This window comes from Jaculus jaculus, chromosome 2 (genome assembly GCF_020740685.1).
Source record: "Jaculus jaculus isolate mJacJac1 chromosome 2, mJacJac1.mat.Y.cur, whole genome shotgun sequence".
Classification (NCBI taxonomy): domain Eukaryota; kingdom Metazoa; phylum Chordata; class Mammalia; order Rodentia; family Dipodidae; genus Jaculus; species Jaculus jaculus.
Window position 1 is genome coordinate 213733004 of NC_059103.1, and position 17103 is coordinate 213750106.

Below are 17103 nucleotides of genomic sequence, written 5' to 3' on the forward strand. Positions count from 1 at the left end.
TAATCCATCCTCACTAGCCCTCAGGATACCTTTTTTCAGGCCACAATACAAATGCAGCTTTAGAATCTTCCATTCCAGAACATACGCCCAGTTCCCTGGGGTCTTTCTTAATCAATCCAGAGCTGTTAGCCTCCCACCGGAATCTCCCAACACACTCAGCTCCACATCCATTAAGTCTTCAGAAACTTGACTGCTGACCCTAGGGTGGGTACAGGCCTGACTCTGTTTCCCCAGCTCCTGCCCTCTGACACAAGACAGGCTTCAGCTGTATCCCTATCCCCACCCCAATAGGCTGTTGGTGAGTTAGACTGACAAAACCCAGCCTGTGGGGTCTGGCACTCCATGAAGGGCAGCAGCAACAGGTACAGGTTGGATCAGAGGGTCTTCATGGATCAAGTTGAAGAGTGCATGGACAATGGCTATCTGCTCTCCTCCAAGAAAATTGGCTCGGAGCTTTTTCCAAGGCCTATCTGGCCTGTGCCACACACTAATGCAAGAAACACAACTCCAATCACTGACCACCGTGAGGCAGGCATGCTGCCTTCCCAATAGGCTTCTTGGGGTGATGCCAGCCTAGTCTCAGCAGGCTCTGTCCTAGCTGCCCCAGCTCCCTCCATACAGGCTCCCTCCCAGGTTCTGCTGCTTCTTCAAAGTTCTCTGTTCCCAAACCCCTCAAACATAAAGTGTCCTGGATAAGAGAAAAAGGAGGCCAGCACTGCCCCCTAAAGAGTGCTCCCCCAGCCAGTCCCCCAAGTTCAGCAACGTGTTATGAAGGACAGTGGCTCTGTTCTGTCACAACCTGAGGGGGCTGTAGCCTACATAGCGATTACTCCCCAACTCTCTCAGGTGGCCATCAAGATTGTATCAGTGACTGAGGCCCCAGCAGAATTCTCCAGAAAGTTCCTGCCCTGTGAAATCTCCTCAGTCAATGCCACCTACAAGCACCTGAACACAGCAGGCTGGTCCCACTTTCCCCATCCCACAAGGATAGTCCTTACCATACCTACTGCCTACTTGTCCCCCTTCCCTACCCAGAACCTCCCATGGGTCCTCGGGCTCAAAGACAACCTCGTGCTGCAACCAGGATCCAGCATGTTCTTTTTTCTTTCTTTCTTCTTTTTTTTTTTTTTTGTTGTTGTTCATTTTTATTTGAGAGTGACACAGAGAGAAAGAGGCAGAGAGAGAGAGAGAGAGAGGGAGAGGAAGAGGGAGAGAGGGAGAGGAAGAGGGAGAGAGGGAGAGGATGGGCACGCCAGGGCTGTCATCCACTGCAAAGGAACTCCAGACCTGTGCACCCCCTTGTGCATCTGGCTAACATGGGATCTGGGGAATCGAGCCTTGAGCTGGGGTCCTAAGGCTTCACAGGCAAGCGCTTAACCACTAAGCCATCTTTCCAGCCCCTTTTTTTCCCTCAATTTTTATTAACCTTTTCCATGATTATAAAAAATATCCCATGGTAATACCCTCCCCCCCGTCCCCACTTTCCCCTTTGAAATTCCATTCTCCATCATATCCCCTCCCCATCTCAATCAGTCTCTCTTATTTTTAATGTCATGATCTTTTCCTCCTCTTATGATGGTCTTGTGTAGGAAGTGTCAGGCACAGTGAGGTCATGGATATGCAGGCCATTTTGTGCCTGGAGGAGCATGTTGTAAGGAGTCCTACCCTTCCTTTGGCTCTTACATTTTTCCGCCACCTCTTCCGCATTAGACCCTGAGCCTTGGAAGACGTGATCAAGATGTTACTCAGTATTCCAGTCACTTGTTTCCAGCACTATGATACCTTCTGAGTCATCCCAAGGTCACTACCATCTGAAAAGAGAAGATTCTTTACCCAAAGTGAGAGTAGCGTTAATATAAAGGTATAAATATTAACCAGCCCTTTTTCTTAAAGGATTTTGTTTGTTTTTCGAAGTAGGGTCTCACTCTAGTCCAGGCTGACCTGGAATTCACTATGTAGTCTTAGGGTGGTCCAGAACTCACAGTGATCCTCCTACCTCTGCCTCCTGAGTGCTGGGATTAAAGGCGTGCGCCACCACACCCAACTTGCACACTCTTGGCCTAAACCTTCTTCAGGGTGATAAGTGAGGGGTTGTCCTGGCAGGTGCAGCTATGCGAGACCTGAGACCTATCAGAACAGCCAGCCCTCCTACCTGGTGCTAGAGTTGGCAGCCAGAGGTGACCTACTGGAGCACATTAATGCAGTGTCAAATCTCCGCTGCTGTCCAGGCCTGGAGGAGGCAAAGGTTGTTCTGGTAGCTGGTCAGCGCATGAGCCCATCACTACAATGTCAGCATTGTGTACCAGTGCCACCTGGCCTGCCTACCTGCTAACCCTCAAGCTTGAGCCCAGCCTCAGCCCACCTTCCCTTCTCCCACAGGGACCTGAAATGTAAGACTGTCCCCCTGGATGACCAAGGCTTCTGTGGTGGTTTGATTCTGGTGTCCCTCATAAACATAGGTGTTTGGAAGGCTAGGTTCCCAGCTGTTGGATATTTGGGAATTAATGCCTCCTGGAGGGGTGTATTGTTGGGGGTGGGCTTATGGGTGTTATAGCCAGTTTCCCTATGCCAGTGTTTGGCACACTCTCCTGTTGCTATTGTCTACTTTATGTTGGCCAGGGGGTGATGTCCACCCTCTGCTCATGCCATCACTTTCCCCTGCCATCGTGGAGCTCCCCCTTGAGACTGTAAGCCAAAATAAATCTCTTTTTCCCAGAAGCTGCTACTGGTTGGGTGATTTCTACCAGCAATGTAAACCAGACCGCAACAGCTTCCTAAAGCTGACAGGTGAGCCCAGGCCCCACTCTCGGTGCAGACTACTTCTGGACCAGCCTCCCAACTCCTGCCTATCCCTGGCAGGATCCTACCCTCAACTCTGACCTAACCCTGACCTCCAGGTCTCCTACCATACCTTGCTTTCACCTCAGCCCAAACCCACCATGCTAAACTCATGCAGACCCCTTGCTCACTCATTCTCTCCAAGCTCCAATCCCTTACCATTCCAACAGACCACTATCCTCTTGAGCACACTCTCCCTACCCTTCCCTGCTTGCATGCTCTGCAGATTTTGGCTTTGCCAACTGCATGGGGCTAAAGAACTCACTGCTGAGCACCTTCTGCCATTCTGTGGCCTATGAGGCCTAAGATCCTTATAACAGAAAGTATAATGGTGAGGCTGACCTATGTTGCTGTGGTGGTTTGATTCAGGTGTCCCCCATAAACTTAGGTGTTCTGAATACTAGGTTCCCAGCTGATGGATATTTGGGAATTAACACCTCCTGGAGGGAGTGTATTGTTGGGGGCAGCCTTATGGGCTTTATAGCCAGTTTCCCCATGCCAGTGTTTGGCACACCCTCCTGTTGCTGTGGTCCATCTTATGTTGGCCAGGGGGTGATGTCCACCTTCTGCTCATGCCATCGATTTCCCCTGCCATCGTGAAGCTTCCCCTCGAGCCTGTAAGCCAAAATAAAACTCTTTTTCCCAGAAGCTGTTCTTGGTTAGGTGATTTCTACCAGCAATGCGACCGGACTGCAACAGTAAAGTGGTACCGAGGAATGGGATTGCTGCTAGACACCTGACTATGTGGCTTCGGCCTTTTGGAGCTAATTTTCAAGAGGAATATGGGAGGATTTGAAACCTTGGCCTAACAGATGCTTTGCAGTGCTGTAAGTACAGCTTGATGGACTATTCTGGTCAGAGCTGAAAGACCTGAAGGCAGTAAGAACTATGGACTGTGAGGTTTGGCTTATGAGGGTGAGAAAGAGCTTTGCTTGGACTGGGCTAGCAGTTTGTGTGAGAAGCTTGCTCATTATGCCCATGTCCTGAGAAGTTGTGCAGGGTTGCTTTGCATAGAAATGAACTGGTGTGTGCAGAGGGATATGGCACAGAAAGAAAAATCTTTGGGTGAGCTGTTGCCCGTTCAGCTGCAACTGAAAGATTACAACCTTTGAGACGGGGCTAGCTGACCTGTGCTAGGGCAACAAGAAGAATGATTCTTTTGAAAGGGCCTGAGTGCTGAAGGAGTGTCCTGTTCTTCAGTCTGCTTTATTCCCCCCTGGATTAACAAATTGGCACCCTACCTGGTATTGTGGAGTATAAGAAATGCTGGAAAGAGGGTCATTGAGTTTGCAACACGGTCTTGTGTTTTGGAAATGGCCATGGGCAGTGTGAAGCGGGTTTGCTGGTTGCCTGCATAGAGACCCCATGGGGCCATGAAGATGAACCGTGGATTGCAGTGGAGACCCAGTGGAGATGCCGGGACCATGAGATGGCTGCCGAGGAGCTGCCGGCCCCGATGAAGTTTTCCAGGACTGTGAGTAGCCTAGCTGGAGGGGCGGAATTGGAATGCCAGAGACTTGTTGCTGGTTAGAATTATCGGACTTGAAGATTTGTCACTGGCTAGAGTTGCTGTACTTGAAGCTACAGAGTTTGATGTTTGCCCTGGTTGTTTTAAATCTTGTATTGGTTGACTGTTTCTTTGCTATGCCCAATGCCATCTATTGCAGTGTGAATGTTTATTCTGTGCCATTCTGGGTTTTTTGAGGTTATATTTTGGTATTATGGCTCAGTTAAAAGATCTTGGACTATGGGGATATATGAACATCCTTGGAATTGATAAAAACTATGGGGACTTTTAAAGTCAGATTGAATTCATTGTATTTTACATCATGTATGGATATCAGTTTATGGGGGCCAGGGGCGGAATGTGGTGGTTTGATTCAGGTGTCCCCCATAAACTTAGGTGTTCTGAATACTAGGTTCCCAGCTGATGGATATTTGGGAATTAACACCTCCTGGAGGGAGTGTATTGTTGGGGCGGGCTTATGGGCTTTATAGCCAGTTTCCCCATGCCAGTGTTTGGCACACCCTCCTGTTGCTGTGGTCCATCTTATGTTGGCCAGGGGGTGATGTCCACCTTCTGCTCATGCCATCGATTTCCCCTGCCATCGTGAAGCTTCCCCTCGAGCCTGTAAGCCAAAATAAAACTTTTTCCCAGAAGCTGTTCTTGGTTAGGTGATTTCTACCAGCAATGCGAACCGGACTGCAACAGTTGCCTGTGAGTGCTCCCAGGCACCCTCTGCAGAACTCATGGGTGGGTATGGGCAGGGCAGTACCCTGTGAGAAGGCCATGTTCCCAGAGGTATCATCCTCCATGCCATGGTGTCTGGGAAGCTGCCCTTCAAGGAACACCAACTCCTCTGCATGCTGCACCTGATGTGCCATGGTACCATCTTCCAGTCAGGGCTGTCTCCAGGTGAGCACCACCATTCTGTGTCCCTCCCAAGTACTAGCTCAGGCCTGGAGAGTAGCCAGAGACTAGGACTGCACAGAAAGGCTCATTTTACCTTAGACTGATCTGGCACATTAGGAAAATTGAGTTGAGAGTGGCACAGGACTGACTGAAAAGCAGTGGCCCCATTGAGTGTAGCACTAGCCCAGGAAACATTGCTTTTATGCCTGTCTTCCCTTCAATAGGCAGGAGGCTCAAACCTTTACCACATTGAAAAGTAGGACCCTCTACTTATCAGCATATCTGGCAGTGGTGTGAGCCCAAGGTTAGGGTGACTGGAGACCCAGCTGTGAGCACTCTCCTGCAGAGTGTAGGAGCTGATCCGGGGAATGCTCCAGCTGTGCCCACATGCTTGCCTGGGACTGCAACAGATGGCTGCACACTGCTGGATGCTGCCTGCAGAGCACATGCTGTTCTCCATACCTGGCACTATGCCAGGTGGGGCACAAGTCCCAGGTGACAGGATGGACACCAGGTGGTCCCTCGGCACCCCACCTGATTCTTACTATGCTTTGTTGCAGAGAAACAGGAGGGTTCCCAGCTTGCAGTATCCTCAAACACAGACTGGGTATACACAGACTGGGTATACCCAAAGCAGCAGCAACTATGGAGCCCCCTGTGGTAGGATATCTCTAAGGAGAACACCTCTGGCCCTAGTCACAAGAGACAGGACATCTGTAAGAAGAGTACCTCTGGACTGGCCCTCAGGTTCCTGGAAGTCCCCAGGCAAGAAGTGTGTTTGACCAGCCTTGGGCTTTGGTGCACCATGGCAGGCAGCAACTCTGTGCCCCACATTTACCATTGGGAAAATTTCTGGGCACTACCTGGTCAATTAAGGGTGGGTAGACATGGGTAGATAAAGCATGTATTATATGGAACTGAGGGTGTAGCTATCTACATAGGGAGGGCTGAGGCTCTGGCAAGGGGAAATCAGTCCCCACACCACAGCTTTAATGGAAGGTTGGAGGACATCATGGCAAAGGAGACACTTGTCACCCAATCAAACACGTAGCTATGGTGTGAGAACACATGGCAAAAGAGTCCTCTAGCTTCAGAGGTGTGGAATGAGACACTGTAAATTGGCAGGCTTTGGCTCAAAGGTGCAGCTCAGAATTGTATTTATTTAGATTTATTTTTTTTTTAAAGTAGTGTCTCACTCTAGGCCAGACTGTCCTGGAACTAACTTTGTAGCCCCCAGCCAGATCTCAAACTCATGACATTCCTCCTACCTCAGCCTCTTGAGTGCTGGGATGAAAGGTGGTTATCAGCCTTCATTTCTGCTGGTTGCAGAAAGGCACAGGATTGGGAAGTGTCCTCAATCCTTTCAACATTTACTGTGCAATCACCCTAGAACCCTGTGGGAAGCCTGGCAAAGGTGGGCCTGAGATAGTGCTCAGGCCAAAGGGGTCCCAGGTGGGTAGGACCCCACCCCTCCCGACTCTCCAGCCAGCTCTTGCTGTTCGTTCTCATCCAGCTGCTTCAGCTGTTGTTCCACATCTTCAGGCACCTGCACCTCCAGCAGGTTTTCCATGCCAGGCTCTGGCTCATCCCCAATAAGCACCTGCCAGCAGAGGAGGCAGGTGAGCAACTGACTAGATCTGGGCACAGCTTCCCCACATCTCCAACACTGCACTCACCTGGATGAGCTTCTCACAAGCCACTTGCACATCAGGTTCTGGTTCCCAGCTATGTAGCTCTCTTAAGATCAAGTAAGCACCCTGTTCTCGGACCTGCTGACGACCAGGTGCAGTGGCTGTCAGCTGGGAAGATGGAAGAGTTACTCAGATGCCAACATGGTGGCACATGTTGCATTGTGGTGTGGCGGTAGCATCACAGCAGGCTCACCAGCATGATAGCTTCGATGAGCATCTTCCGGATATTAGCATCAGGCTCCCGCTGCTTGTCTGATGGCAGGTACTGCAGGTCAACAGGTAGCCCTAGGATTGAGTGTGGGAACGAACGGCTGCGCCTTGGCCTTGGTGTGGGCTACCTGGGCCCAGCGCTACTTGGGTGAGTCTCCCCTCTGAGTGCCAAATACCTCTTGGAAGGCTTTAAGAGACCCTAGACGTGGACACTTCCTTCTCCCCTCCTCTCCCCACTTGCTTCCCTCTCTACCCAACCCACTTACGATCCATTTCTTCCTCAGAGAATTCCTCGGGCCCTGCCAAAGGCAGTAACAAGAAGGGGAGAATGTCAACCTGAGGACCGAGCAACCATTCATGGTGTCCTGGGGGTGTGGACAAGGAAGGGGGTTAGTCCATACCCCAGGGTCTAATCCCTAACCCAGCAATGGCCCAAGCCCCTCCTCACCACTCACGGTGCTCGAAGCAGCAATTCCGAAGCGTTCCCACCACTCCGCCCCTGCGCACGGAGGAGTCTGAGTACTGGGTAAGAGGCAGCAGCCGCTGGACCACGCACCTGTTCGAGGCACCACTCGATGCTGTTCCGGTTCACGTCCAACCCCCTCTCCCCGCCCACGCAGGCACATGGTCTTCACCTGTCCCGGTCCATCAGAAAGTCACGCGCCCCTGCCAACTGGCTGAGGTTGGAGAGCAGCGGCCCCAGGTAATGCAGAGGGGTGCCTGCGTTATAGCCGGGCATGCACAGCGCTCGTACCAGGCGTTCCAGACCCAGCAGCCCGGGCTCTGCGGTTGTCAGGGCGGCCATCAGCGCGGCACACGGCGCCGGCTCGCGGCTGAGGTTGGCCAGCGCGGCGGCTGCCTCTTCGGCCCAGGGACACTGTGGGTCCAACGCGCGGCCCAGCAGGCGGGCAAGCAGCTCGGGGTCGGCCGCCAGCAGCGGCTCGTGCAGGCCGGGGTCAGCAGCCAAGTTCACGAGCGCGCGGGCAGCGTCACGGGCGGGGGCTGGGGCCCGGGCTGCCGCCAGTTCGGCCAGCGCCCGCAGCAGCGCCGCGTGCCCGGCAAGCAGCTTGCGGCCCGGGCCCGCGCCCGTCAGCGCCAGCACGTGCTGCACCGCGGCGGCCTGCAGATCCGCCCGCGCGCCGGGCCCCAGGAACGGAAGCAGCTTCTCCAACTCGGCGTCGGGGCTGCTCTCCTGCCCGGACAGCGCTCCCGTGCCCGCAGGCCCCGGACCCGCCTCCAGCATGCCGCTGGCGACTGGAGCCCACTCACCCCTCCAGGGCCACGGCTCGCCCGACTCCAGCCGCCGAACAAACGGAAGCCGAGGCGCCCAATCCCAGCTAAGCCACCAGCTAAAAGGGGCGGGGCCGCCCGAGGAGGCGCGGCCGGCGCGGAGCACTGTGGGCTGCTGTGGGGAGGAAGGGTCGGGAGCCTACGACGGAGACTGCACTAGATAGGACTCTGGGTTTCAGAGGGCCTAGCTCTGCATCATGTAGCAAGACTTCTTCAGTCGCCAGTGACAGAAGTCCAACCCGGACTGACTTGGACAAAGAAAACCGGCTAGTCGATCCACAGAATTCGTAATTTCTGGGGATCCTGGCGTCCCTCCTTTCACACCTCTCTTCTCTGTGGCTCCGCATGATCTTAGCAGGCACATTTCCCACCACGGGAGGGAGAGAAGGGCAATAGGCTTCTTAGCTCCGTGTCCTAGCAGACTGCTGGTCCGAGGCCATTTTTGTAACCCTTGGCTTCTGACAAAGCGGTTGATGGCACTCTCTAATGTTAAGCCCTCATGCAGCCTTGAGTACGTGGCCCTGTAGTCCTACAGGGAGTGGTGTTAGATCTCTTCTCGGCCTTTTGGCTAAGATCAAGTGTAGGGAGTGGTGTTAGAGCTCATGTGTAAAGCCTAGGGCTCAGGATATCCCAGCCCTTAACAGTAGCCAGCAACAGCTCCTGGGAGCAGGGTGTCTATAAGACCATTTGCCTCTTAAGGCCACTGCTTCCCTGGTCTCTGCCCCTGTAGCTCTGCTGCTGTTGCTCCACTGTCACCACTACCACCACTGTCTTTGTGTTACCAGCTCAGACCGGTCTACTGAAAGTAGGTAAGAAAACTGGCAAGAAGATGCACAAGGTGACGCATGCGTCTGTAGTTTGATTGCAGTGGCTGGAGGCCCTGGCACGCCCATTCTCCCTCTCTGCCTGCCCCCCCTCTCAAAATAAACAAAAATAAAATACTATTTTATTTATTTTGTTGACAACTTCCGTAATTGTAAACATATCCCAAAGTAATTCCCTCCCTCCCCTACTTTCCCCTTTGAAACTCCAATCTCCATCATATCCCCTCCCCCTTTCAATTAGTCTCTCTTTTATTTTGATGTCATGATCTTTTCTTCTTATTATGATGGTCTTATGTACTGTAAGGCACTGCAAAGTCATGGATATCCAGGCCATTTTGTGTCTGAAGGAGGACGTTGTAAAGAGTCCTACCCTTCCTTTGGCTCTTACATTGTTTCCGCCACCTCTTCTGCAATGGACCCTGAGCCTTGGAAGGTGTGATTGAGATATTTCAGTGCTGAACACTCCTCTGTCACTTTTCAGCGCCATGGCGCCTTCTGAGTCATCCCAGAGTCACTGCCATCTGAAAAGAGAAGCTTCTCTATCCACAAGTGAATAGTAGCATTAATATATGGGTATGAACTTTAAGAGAAGTGCTTACTGGGCAGTTTGATGAGCATAATATATATATACATTTAGCCAGACACCAGCAGATGTTACACCCCTAGGGCTCATGACTACCCCTATTGTGGGTTTTCAGTTTCAGGGATGTATTCCCTCCCATGGAGCAGGCCTCCAGTCCAATTAGAGAACAGTTGGTTTCCCCCATAACAGATGTGTCACTATTTCACCCATTGGCTCATTTGGCATGGCTGGCCAAATACAAGGTTTTTAGTAGCCACTGTTGAGTATCTTCACTGTTGATTTCTCTCTCCCCCATTGAACTGTATGCAGCGTGGCTTTTTCCAGCTTTCTGTCAGCTGGTCTATATGGAGGCGGTTTTCAGCTCACCTCCAGCAGGGTTTCTCAGTGGCCTTGCAGCCCAAGTATGTATGTGGAGTCTTCAGCAATAGGGTCTTACCATCTATTCTTGGTGGGAAACCAAGGGCCTCGGCAATGTAAAATGTGTGTGTGTGTGTGTGTGTGTGTGTGTGTGTGTATTTTTTTTAAAAAAGAAAACTGGCAAGAAGCTTTAATTGAGCCTAATGTTGCAACATTGGGGCAACACATAGCCGGGTGTGGTGGCACACACCTTTAATCCTAGCACTTGGGAGGCAGAGGTAGGAGGATCACTGTGAGCTCAAGGCCACCTTGAGACTACAGAGTGAATTCCAGGTCAGCCTAAGCCAGAGTGAGATCCTACCTCATAAAAAAAAAAAAAAAAAAAAAAAAAAAAAAAAAAAGGCAGCACATATGGCTGGAGAAATGGCTTAGCAGTTAAGGAGAAAGGCCAGCACAAGATGGTGTCTTCTTTGGAGACATATACCTTAATCCTAGCACTTAGAAGGTGGAAGCAGAAAGATCAGGAATTCAAGGTCATCCTCCACAAATAGCAAGTTATCCTCCACAAATAATAGCAAGTTAAAGGCTAATCTGGGCTACCTGAAAATATCTTGTTTCAAAAAAGTGTTCCACCCTTGGCTTTGCAGGCAAGCGCCTGATGCTCTTTATTGTTTGTTTGTTTATCCTCTTACCATGCCCTACATCCTCCACATCCTCATCCTTAGGCAGTTAAGGACTGGAATTTTAGCTATTTTTCTTTATAGTTCCTGATAGTCTAGCACAGGAGCTTGTCACAGAGTAAAAAGATGGTAGTTATTTGGTGGCCAGATCTTTGGGGAAATACTATTTCTCTGCTTTGGAATAATGAAATATGTTAAAATGTGGGGTGTAGCTGTTTGTTTCCTTGTTTCTTTCTTTGTCACTCTGTAGCCCTGGATGACCTGCAATTACCATGTCACCCAGGTTGGCCTCAAATCTGGAGTGATCTTTCCATCTGTCTCCTGAGTGCTATGATTTCAGATCTGAGCCACCATGCTTGGCTAAAATACTGAAATAAATCTGAATAAATAAAACTGAATAAATCTGAATCTATTTAACCTGGAAAAAAAAAAAGTGTTCCAAGTTGGGCATAGTGGCTCACATTTTTAGTCCCAGCACTTGGAAGGCAGAGGTAGGAGGATTGCCATGAGTTCAAGGCCAGCCTGAGACTACATAGTGTATTCCAGGTCAGCCTGGGCCACAATGAGACCCTACCTCAAAATAACCAAAAAAGAAATTTTTTTAAAAAAGTGATTAAAAAAAGTTTCTGGAATGGAGAGATGGCTCAGCTGTTAGAGGCACATGCCTGTAAAGCCTAATGACCTAGGTTCAGTTCCCCAGTCCCACATAAAGCCATATGTACAAAGTAGTGCATGTGTCTGGAGTTTGTTTGCAGTGGCAGGAGGCCCTGGTGCACACATACTCACTTTCTTCCTGTCTGCCTCTTTCTGTCTCTTTCTCAAATAAATAAATGAAAACATTATAAAAAGTATTTCTTGGGCTGGAGAGATGGTGTTGTAGTTAGGTATGCATTGCTGGTAGAAATTACCCAACCAAGAGCAGCTTGTGGGAAAAAAGAGATTTATTTTGGCTTACAGGCTCAAGGGGAAAGCTCCACAATGGCAGGGAAAATGATGGTATGAGCAGAGGGTGGACATCACCCCCTGGCCCAAATCAGGTGGACAACAGGTACAGGAGAGTGCCAAACACTGGAAATGGGACATTGGCTATAACACCCATAAGCTCACCCCCAACAAAACACTCCCTCCAGAAGGCATTAATCCCCAAATCTCCATCAGCTGACAGCCTAGCATTCAGAACACCAAAGTTTATGGGGACACCTGAATCAAACCACCACAGATGGCTTAGCAGTTAAGGTGCTTGCCTGTGAAGTCTAAGAACACATGTTCAACTCCCCAGATCCCAGGTAAGCCAGATGCACAAAGTGGCACATGCATCTGGAGTTTGATTACAGGGGCTAGAGGCCCTGGCGCACCAATTCTCTTTCTCCCTCTCCCTCTCTCATTAAAAAAGGACAGAGTTCCTAGTGCCCCAGAACTCACTGGGGTAGGCAGCTGGGGGTGGAGGGGTGGCCCTGAATAGGGGCTGTGGCTGTGCACAGGGACACAGCCGACTGCAATGGCTGAGGATTGACTATGCACAAAAGCTATTAGATGTACTAGAAATGTCTACCCATACGTTTTCAAACTGAAAACAGGAATCTGAAGATATCTTGTGGATGAAACAGACAGGAAACTACCAAAGTTCCTGTGGAATCCAAATAGAATTTCATAAGAGCATAGTTGACAGAGAGGAGAGGACCTATGGTGGCTGTGAAGGCCCTGATTCCATGTATGTCAAATTAATATCTTCTGATGGTCACAAATTTATTGTAAAAAGGAACATGCACTACCATTGGGAAGAATAAAAGCCATATTGAGTGGGCCAGGTCAGTTTGCTGATTATGAAACCAATGAGGTCAATTTAAGAGAGATCCCTTCACACGTGCTATCAAAAGTATGCATGTAGGGCTGGAGAGATGGCTTAGCGGTTGAGCGTTTGCCTGTGAAGCCTAAGGACCCCAGTTCAAGGCTCGGTTCCCCAGGTCCCACATTAGCCAGATGCACAAGGGGGCACACGCGTCTGGAGTTTGTTTGCAGAGGCTGGAAGCCCTGGCGCGCCCATTCTCTCTCTCTCCCTCTATCTGTCTTTCTCTCTGTGTCTGTCGCTCTCAAACAAACAAACAAAAAAAGTACGCATGTATTTTACCTACAAGGATCGCTACACTAACAGCTCCATGAGATTCCCAAAGTCCCAATTGCACTGGAACTACTGATGGCTGCCAACTTCCTAGCTTGTTAAATAAGATAAATTATAATAACCTGTTAATTTTTTCAGTATTAAAAAAAGGGGGCTGGAGAGATGGCTTAGTGGTTAAGTGCTTGCCTGTGAAGCCTAAGGACCCCAGTTCGAGGCTTGGTTCCCCAGGACCCATGTTAGCCAGATGCACAAGGAAGTGCATACACCTGGAGGTCGTTTAGAGTGGCTAAAGGCCCTGGTGCACCCATTCTGTCTGTCTCTCTCTGAAATAAATAAATAAAATAATTTTAAAAAGTATTTCTATGTAGATCAGCTGACAGAAAGCTGGAAAAAGCCACGCTACATGCAGTTCAATGGGAGAGAAAGAAATCACCAGTGAAGATACTCAACAGTGAACACAAGCCTGATACTTGGCCAACCAGGCCAAATGAGCCAATGGGTGCAACAGTGTCACATCTTTTATGGGGGAAACCAACTGCCCTCAAATAAATGAAATTTGACTGGAGGCCTGCTCCATGGGAGGGAATACATCCCTGATTCTGAAAACAAACAAACAAACAAAAGCACCAACAACAACAGAATCCTCCCAAAGCATTTATTTATTTTTTTCGAGGTAGGGTCTCACTCTGGTCCAGGCTGACCTGGAATTAACTATGTAGTCTCTGGGTGGCCTAGAACTCATGGTGATCCCCCTACCTCTGCCTCCTGAGTGCTGGGATTAAAAGGCGTGCACCACCACGCCTGGCTGTTTGTTTTGAAGTTGAGTCTCACTCTAGTACAGGCTGACCTGGAATTTACGGTGAGCCCTCCTGAGTACTGGAACTAACGGCATCAGCCAATACACCTGGCCCCAAAAGCATTTCTAATCTGGGCTTGAGGACACATACCTATAATCCCACTACTTGAAGGATCAACAGTTGGAAGTGGGTTGGAGAGTTGGCACTTGCTTGCAAAGCCTGCTGGTCTGGGTTTAGTTCCCCAATACCCATGTAAAGTGATATGCCCAAAGAGGTGCATACATCTGGAGCTAGTTTACAGTGGCAGGAGGTTCTGAAATACCTATTCTCTCCCTCTCTCTCTCTCTCTTTCTCTCTCTCTCTCGTTCATAAGTAGATAAAAATAAAGAGTGGGAGACTAACCTGGGATATATAGCAAGAACCTGTTTCAAATAAGTTTAACCATGGCTGGAGAGATGGATTAGCAGTTAAGGTGCTTGCCTGCAAAGTCTAAGGACCTATATTTGCTCTTTCTCCAGATCCCACATAAGCCAGACACACAAAAGTGATGCAAGTGCAAGGTAACACATACACACTAGGTGGCACAAATGTCTGGAGTTCAATTTCAGTGGCTGAGGCCCCGGCATGCCAATTCTCTGTCTCTCTCTCTCAAAATTTGTTTTTAAAAAGTTAGCCAACCAAATGAGCCAACAGGTGCCATAGTGGCACGTCTGTCATGGTAGAAACCAACTGCCCTCTAATTGGACTAGAGGCCAATTAGATATATTCCCTCCGTGGGAGGGAATACATCCTTGAAAATGAAAACTTAAAACAGGTAGTCATGAGCCCTAGGGGTGTAACGTCTGCTGCTGTCTGGCTAAATGTATATACTATGCTCATCAAACTGCCCAGTAAGCATTTCTCTTAATGTTCATACCCTTATATTAATGCTACTCTCACTTTTGGCAGAGAATCTTCTCTTTTCAGATGGCAGTGATCTTGGGATGACTCAGAAGGCATCACGGTGCTGGAAAGAAGTGACGGGAGTGCTCAGCACTGCAATATCTCTATCACACCTTTCAAGGTTCAGGGTCCATTGTGGAAGAGGTGGTGGAAAGAATGTAAGAGTGTCGCGAGCACTCTCAAAGGTGATTGGTTGAGAGGATTCCGCCCATGAAGGTCAATAATACTCAGACGCTGGTGTACTCGCAAAGGAGTTTACTGGGATGAAAGTCACACACAAGCAAGTCCAAACTATCACAACTAATATTATAGCTAATATAATATATATCCAAATTATATTCATCACTACTAACACAATATTTCTAGTGAGTCTAAAATGTATACAACCTGATATCGCGACACTTGGGAGTATCGCGAGACTCGGTCTGTGAGATTTCTGACGTCACAACCTGGCGACGCGGGGTCCGTGCTCCGACTTTCTCTCGGTTCGCAGTTTTCAAGGCGAGTCTCAGTCGTCTCGGTCGTTCGGACAGCGTGTCGGGCAGATGAATTCGGATCAGTGATGCGTCTCGCGGAGGTCTCAGTCCGGACCGCTGAGCAGCCGTTCAGTCAGTCATAGTGTCGGGAGGACTGGGACAGCGGCTGCTAAGCAGCTGGGTTTTTTGTATTTTCCACTACTTATCTAGGGTTGCACACACCTTCTGGTAATCTCTTACTATGTCATTGTACTCAGTTTTTTTTCTTAGATTTTTGCTTACAAAGGTTGACTTTGCAATTTTACTCTCACACACAAAGAAAAACAAACTTATTTATCTAAACTGTCCCTGGACCATATGCTGGTCCTTACATGCTCATAACAAAGAGCCAAAGGAAGGGTAGGACTCCTTACAACGTGCTCCCCCCAGACACAAAATGGTCTGGATATCCATGACCTCACAGTGCCTGACACTACCTACACAAGACCATCATAATAGGAGGAAAAGATCATGACCTCAAAATAAAAGAGAGACTGAGAGGGGGAGGGGATATGATGGAGAATGGAGTTTCAAAGGGGAAAGTGGGGGGGGAGGGCATTACCATGGAATATTGTTTATAATCATGGAAATTGTTAATAAAAAAATCGAAAAGAAAAAAAAAACAACCAAGTATCTTCCATCCATTTCTCATTTTTATCATCTAACACAAGAACACCACTAGAAGCAGTCCACCAAGTTCTTGTTTGAGCTGCACAGTTTTTTATTATTATTTTTTCCAGGTAGGGTCTCACGCTAGCTCTGGAGTCCCAGGCTGGCCTCACACTCACAGGGACCCTTCTACTAATGCTTTTTGGGCACTGGTATTAAAGGTGTGTGCCACTATGCCAGCTGCACAGTACTATTTATTTAAAGCACAGGCGTGCGTGCACACACAGTGAAACCTTGTAGCTCCCCAGGCCTAGAACTCATCACCCTGAGACTTTTAGGAAGGACCCAAAGGATAGAAAAAGTATGTAGGAGGCTGGAGAAATAGTTTAGTGTTTAAGGCACTTGCCTGCTAAGCTAAAGGACCCAGGTTCAATTCCCCAGAACCCATGTAAGGTAGGTGGGGGTGCACACATCTTGAGTTCATTTGCAGTGGCTGGGGAGGCCCTGGCATGCCCATTCTCTCTCCCCCCTGCCTATTTCTCTCAGATAAAGAAAAAATATATATATATATATATATATGGCATCATGTGGGACCTCTTCAAAATGGTGATGGTGCACACTTTTTTTTAAAATTTTTATTTATTTATTTATTTGAGAGTGACAGACACAGAGAGAAAGACAGGTAGAGGGAGGGAGAGAGAATGGGCGCGCCAGGGCTTCCAGCCTCTGCAAACGAACCCCAGACGCATGCGCCCCCTTGTGCCTCTGGCTAACGTGGGACCTGGGGAACCGAGCCTCGAACCGGGGTCCTTAGGCTTCACAGGCAAGCGCTTAACCGCTAAGCCATCTCTCCAGCCCTGTTGCACACTTTTAATCACAGCACTTAGGAGGCAGAGGTAGGAGGATCACCATGAGTCCAAGGCCACTCAGACTACAGAGTGAATTCCAAGTCAGCCTGAACTAGAATGAGACCCTATCTTGAAAAACCAAAAATAAATAAATAAATAAATGAAGGAAAGAGCTGGGCATGATGGTTCACACCTTTAATCCCAGTAGTTGGGATGTAGAGGTAAGATGATCGCTGAGTTCCAGGCCACCCTGAGACTAAATAGTGAATTCCAGGTCAGCCTGGGCTATAGTGAGACCCTATCTCAGAAAAAGCATAGGCTGCAGAGATGAGTTAGTGATTAAGGTGCTTGCCAGCAAAGCCAAAGGACCAATGTTTGGTTCCCCAG

At 49.2% G+C, this 17103-nt stretch overlaps 1 protein-coding gene and 2 pseudogenes across 1 annotated transcript; 2 read left to right on the plus strand and 1 right to left on the minus strand.

The window, feature by feature from the left end:
* The first annotated feature begins 342 nt into the window (after positions 1 to 342).
* On the plus strand, positions 343 to 5915 carry LOC101610898 (annotated as a pseudogene).
* A 454-nt stretch (positions 5916 to 6369) lies between these two features.
* Positions 6370 to 8467, minus strand: Hgh1 (HGH1 homolog). Its single transcript, XM_004656313.2, has 6 exons — positions 7788 to 8467; positions 7608 to 7708; positions 7419 to 7517; positions 7136 to 7227; positions 6928 to 7050; positions 6370 to 6851 (listed from the first exon to the last, which is right to left on the minus strand). Exons 1-6 carry the CDS (start codon positions 8393 to 8395, stop codon positions 6684 to 6686), a joined length of 1191 nt encoding a protein of 396 aa, XP_004656370.1. The 5' UTR covers positions 8396 to 8467; the 3' UTR covers positions 6370 to 6683.
* Positions 8468 to 12550: 4083 nt separating this feature from the next.
* LOC101604458 lies at positions 12551 to 13107 on the plus strand (annotated as a pseudogene).
* Positions 13108 to 17103: the final 3996 nt, after the last annotated feature.

Coding starts and splice junctions, on each gene's coding strand:
- Hgh1 (XM_004656313.2), bottom strand. CDS start 8,395: ATGCTGGAGGCGGGTCCGGGGCCTGCGGGCACGGGAGCGCTGTCCGGG. Junction 7,228..7,418: donor CTCTGAGGAAGAAATGGATC/GTAAGTGGGTTG, acceptor ACTCAATCCTAG/GGCTACCTGTTGACCTGCAG. Junction 7,051..7,135: donor TCATCGAAGCTATCATGCTG/GTGAGCCTGCTG, acceptor CCATCTTCCCAG/CTGACAGCCACTGCACCTGG.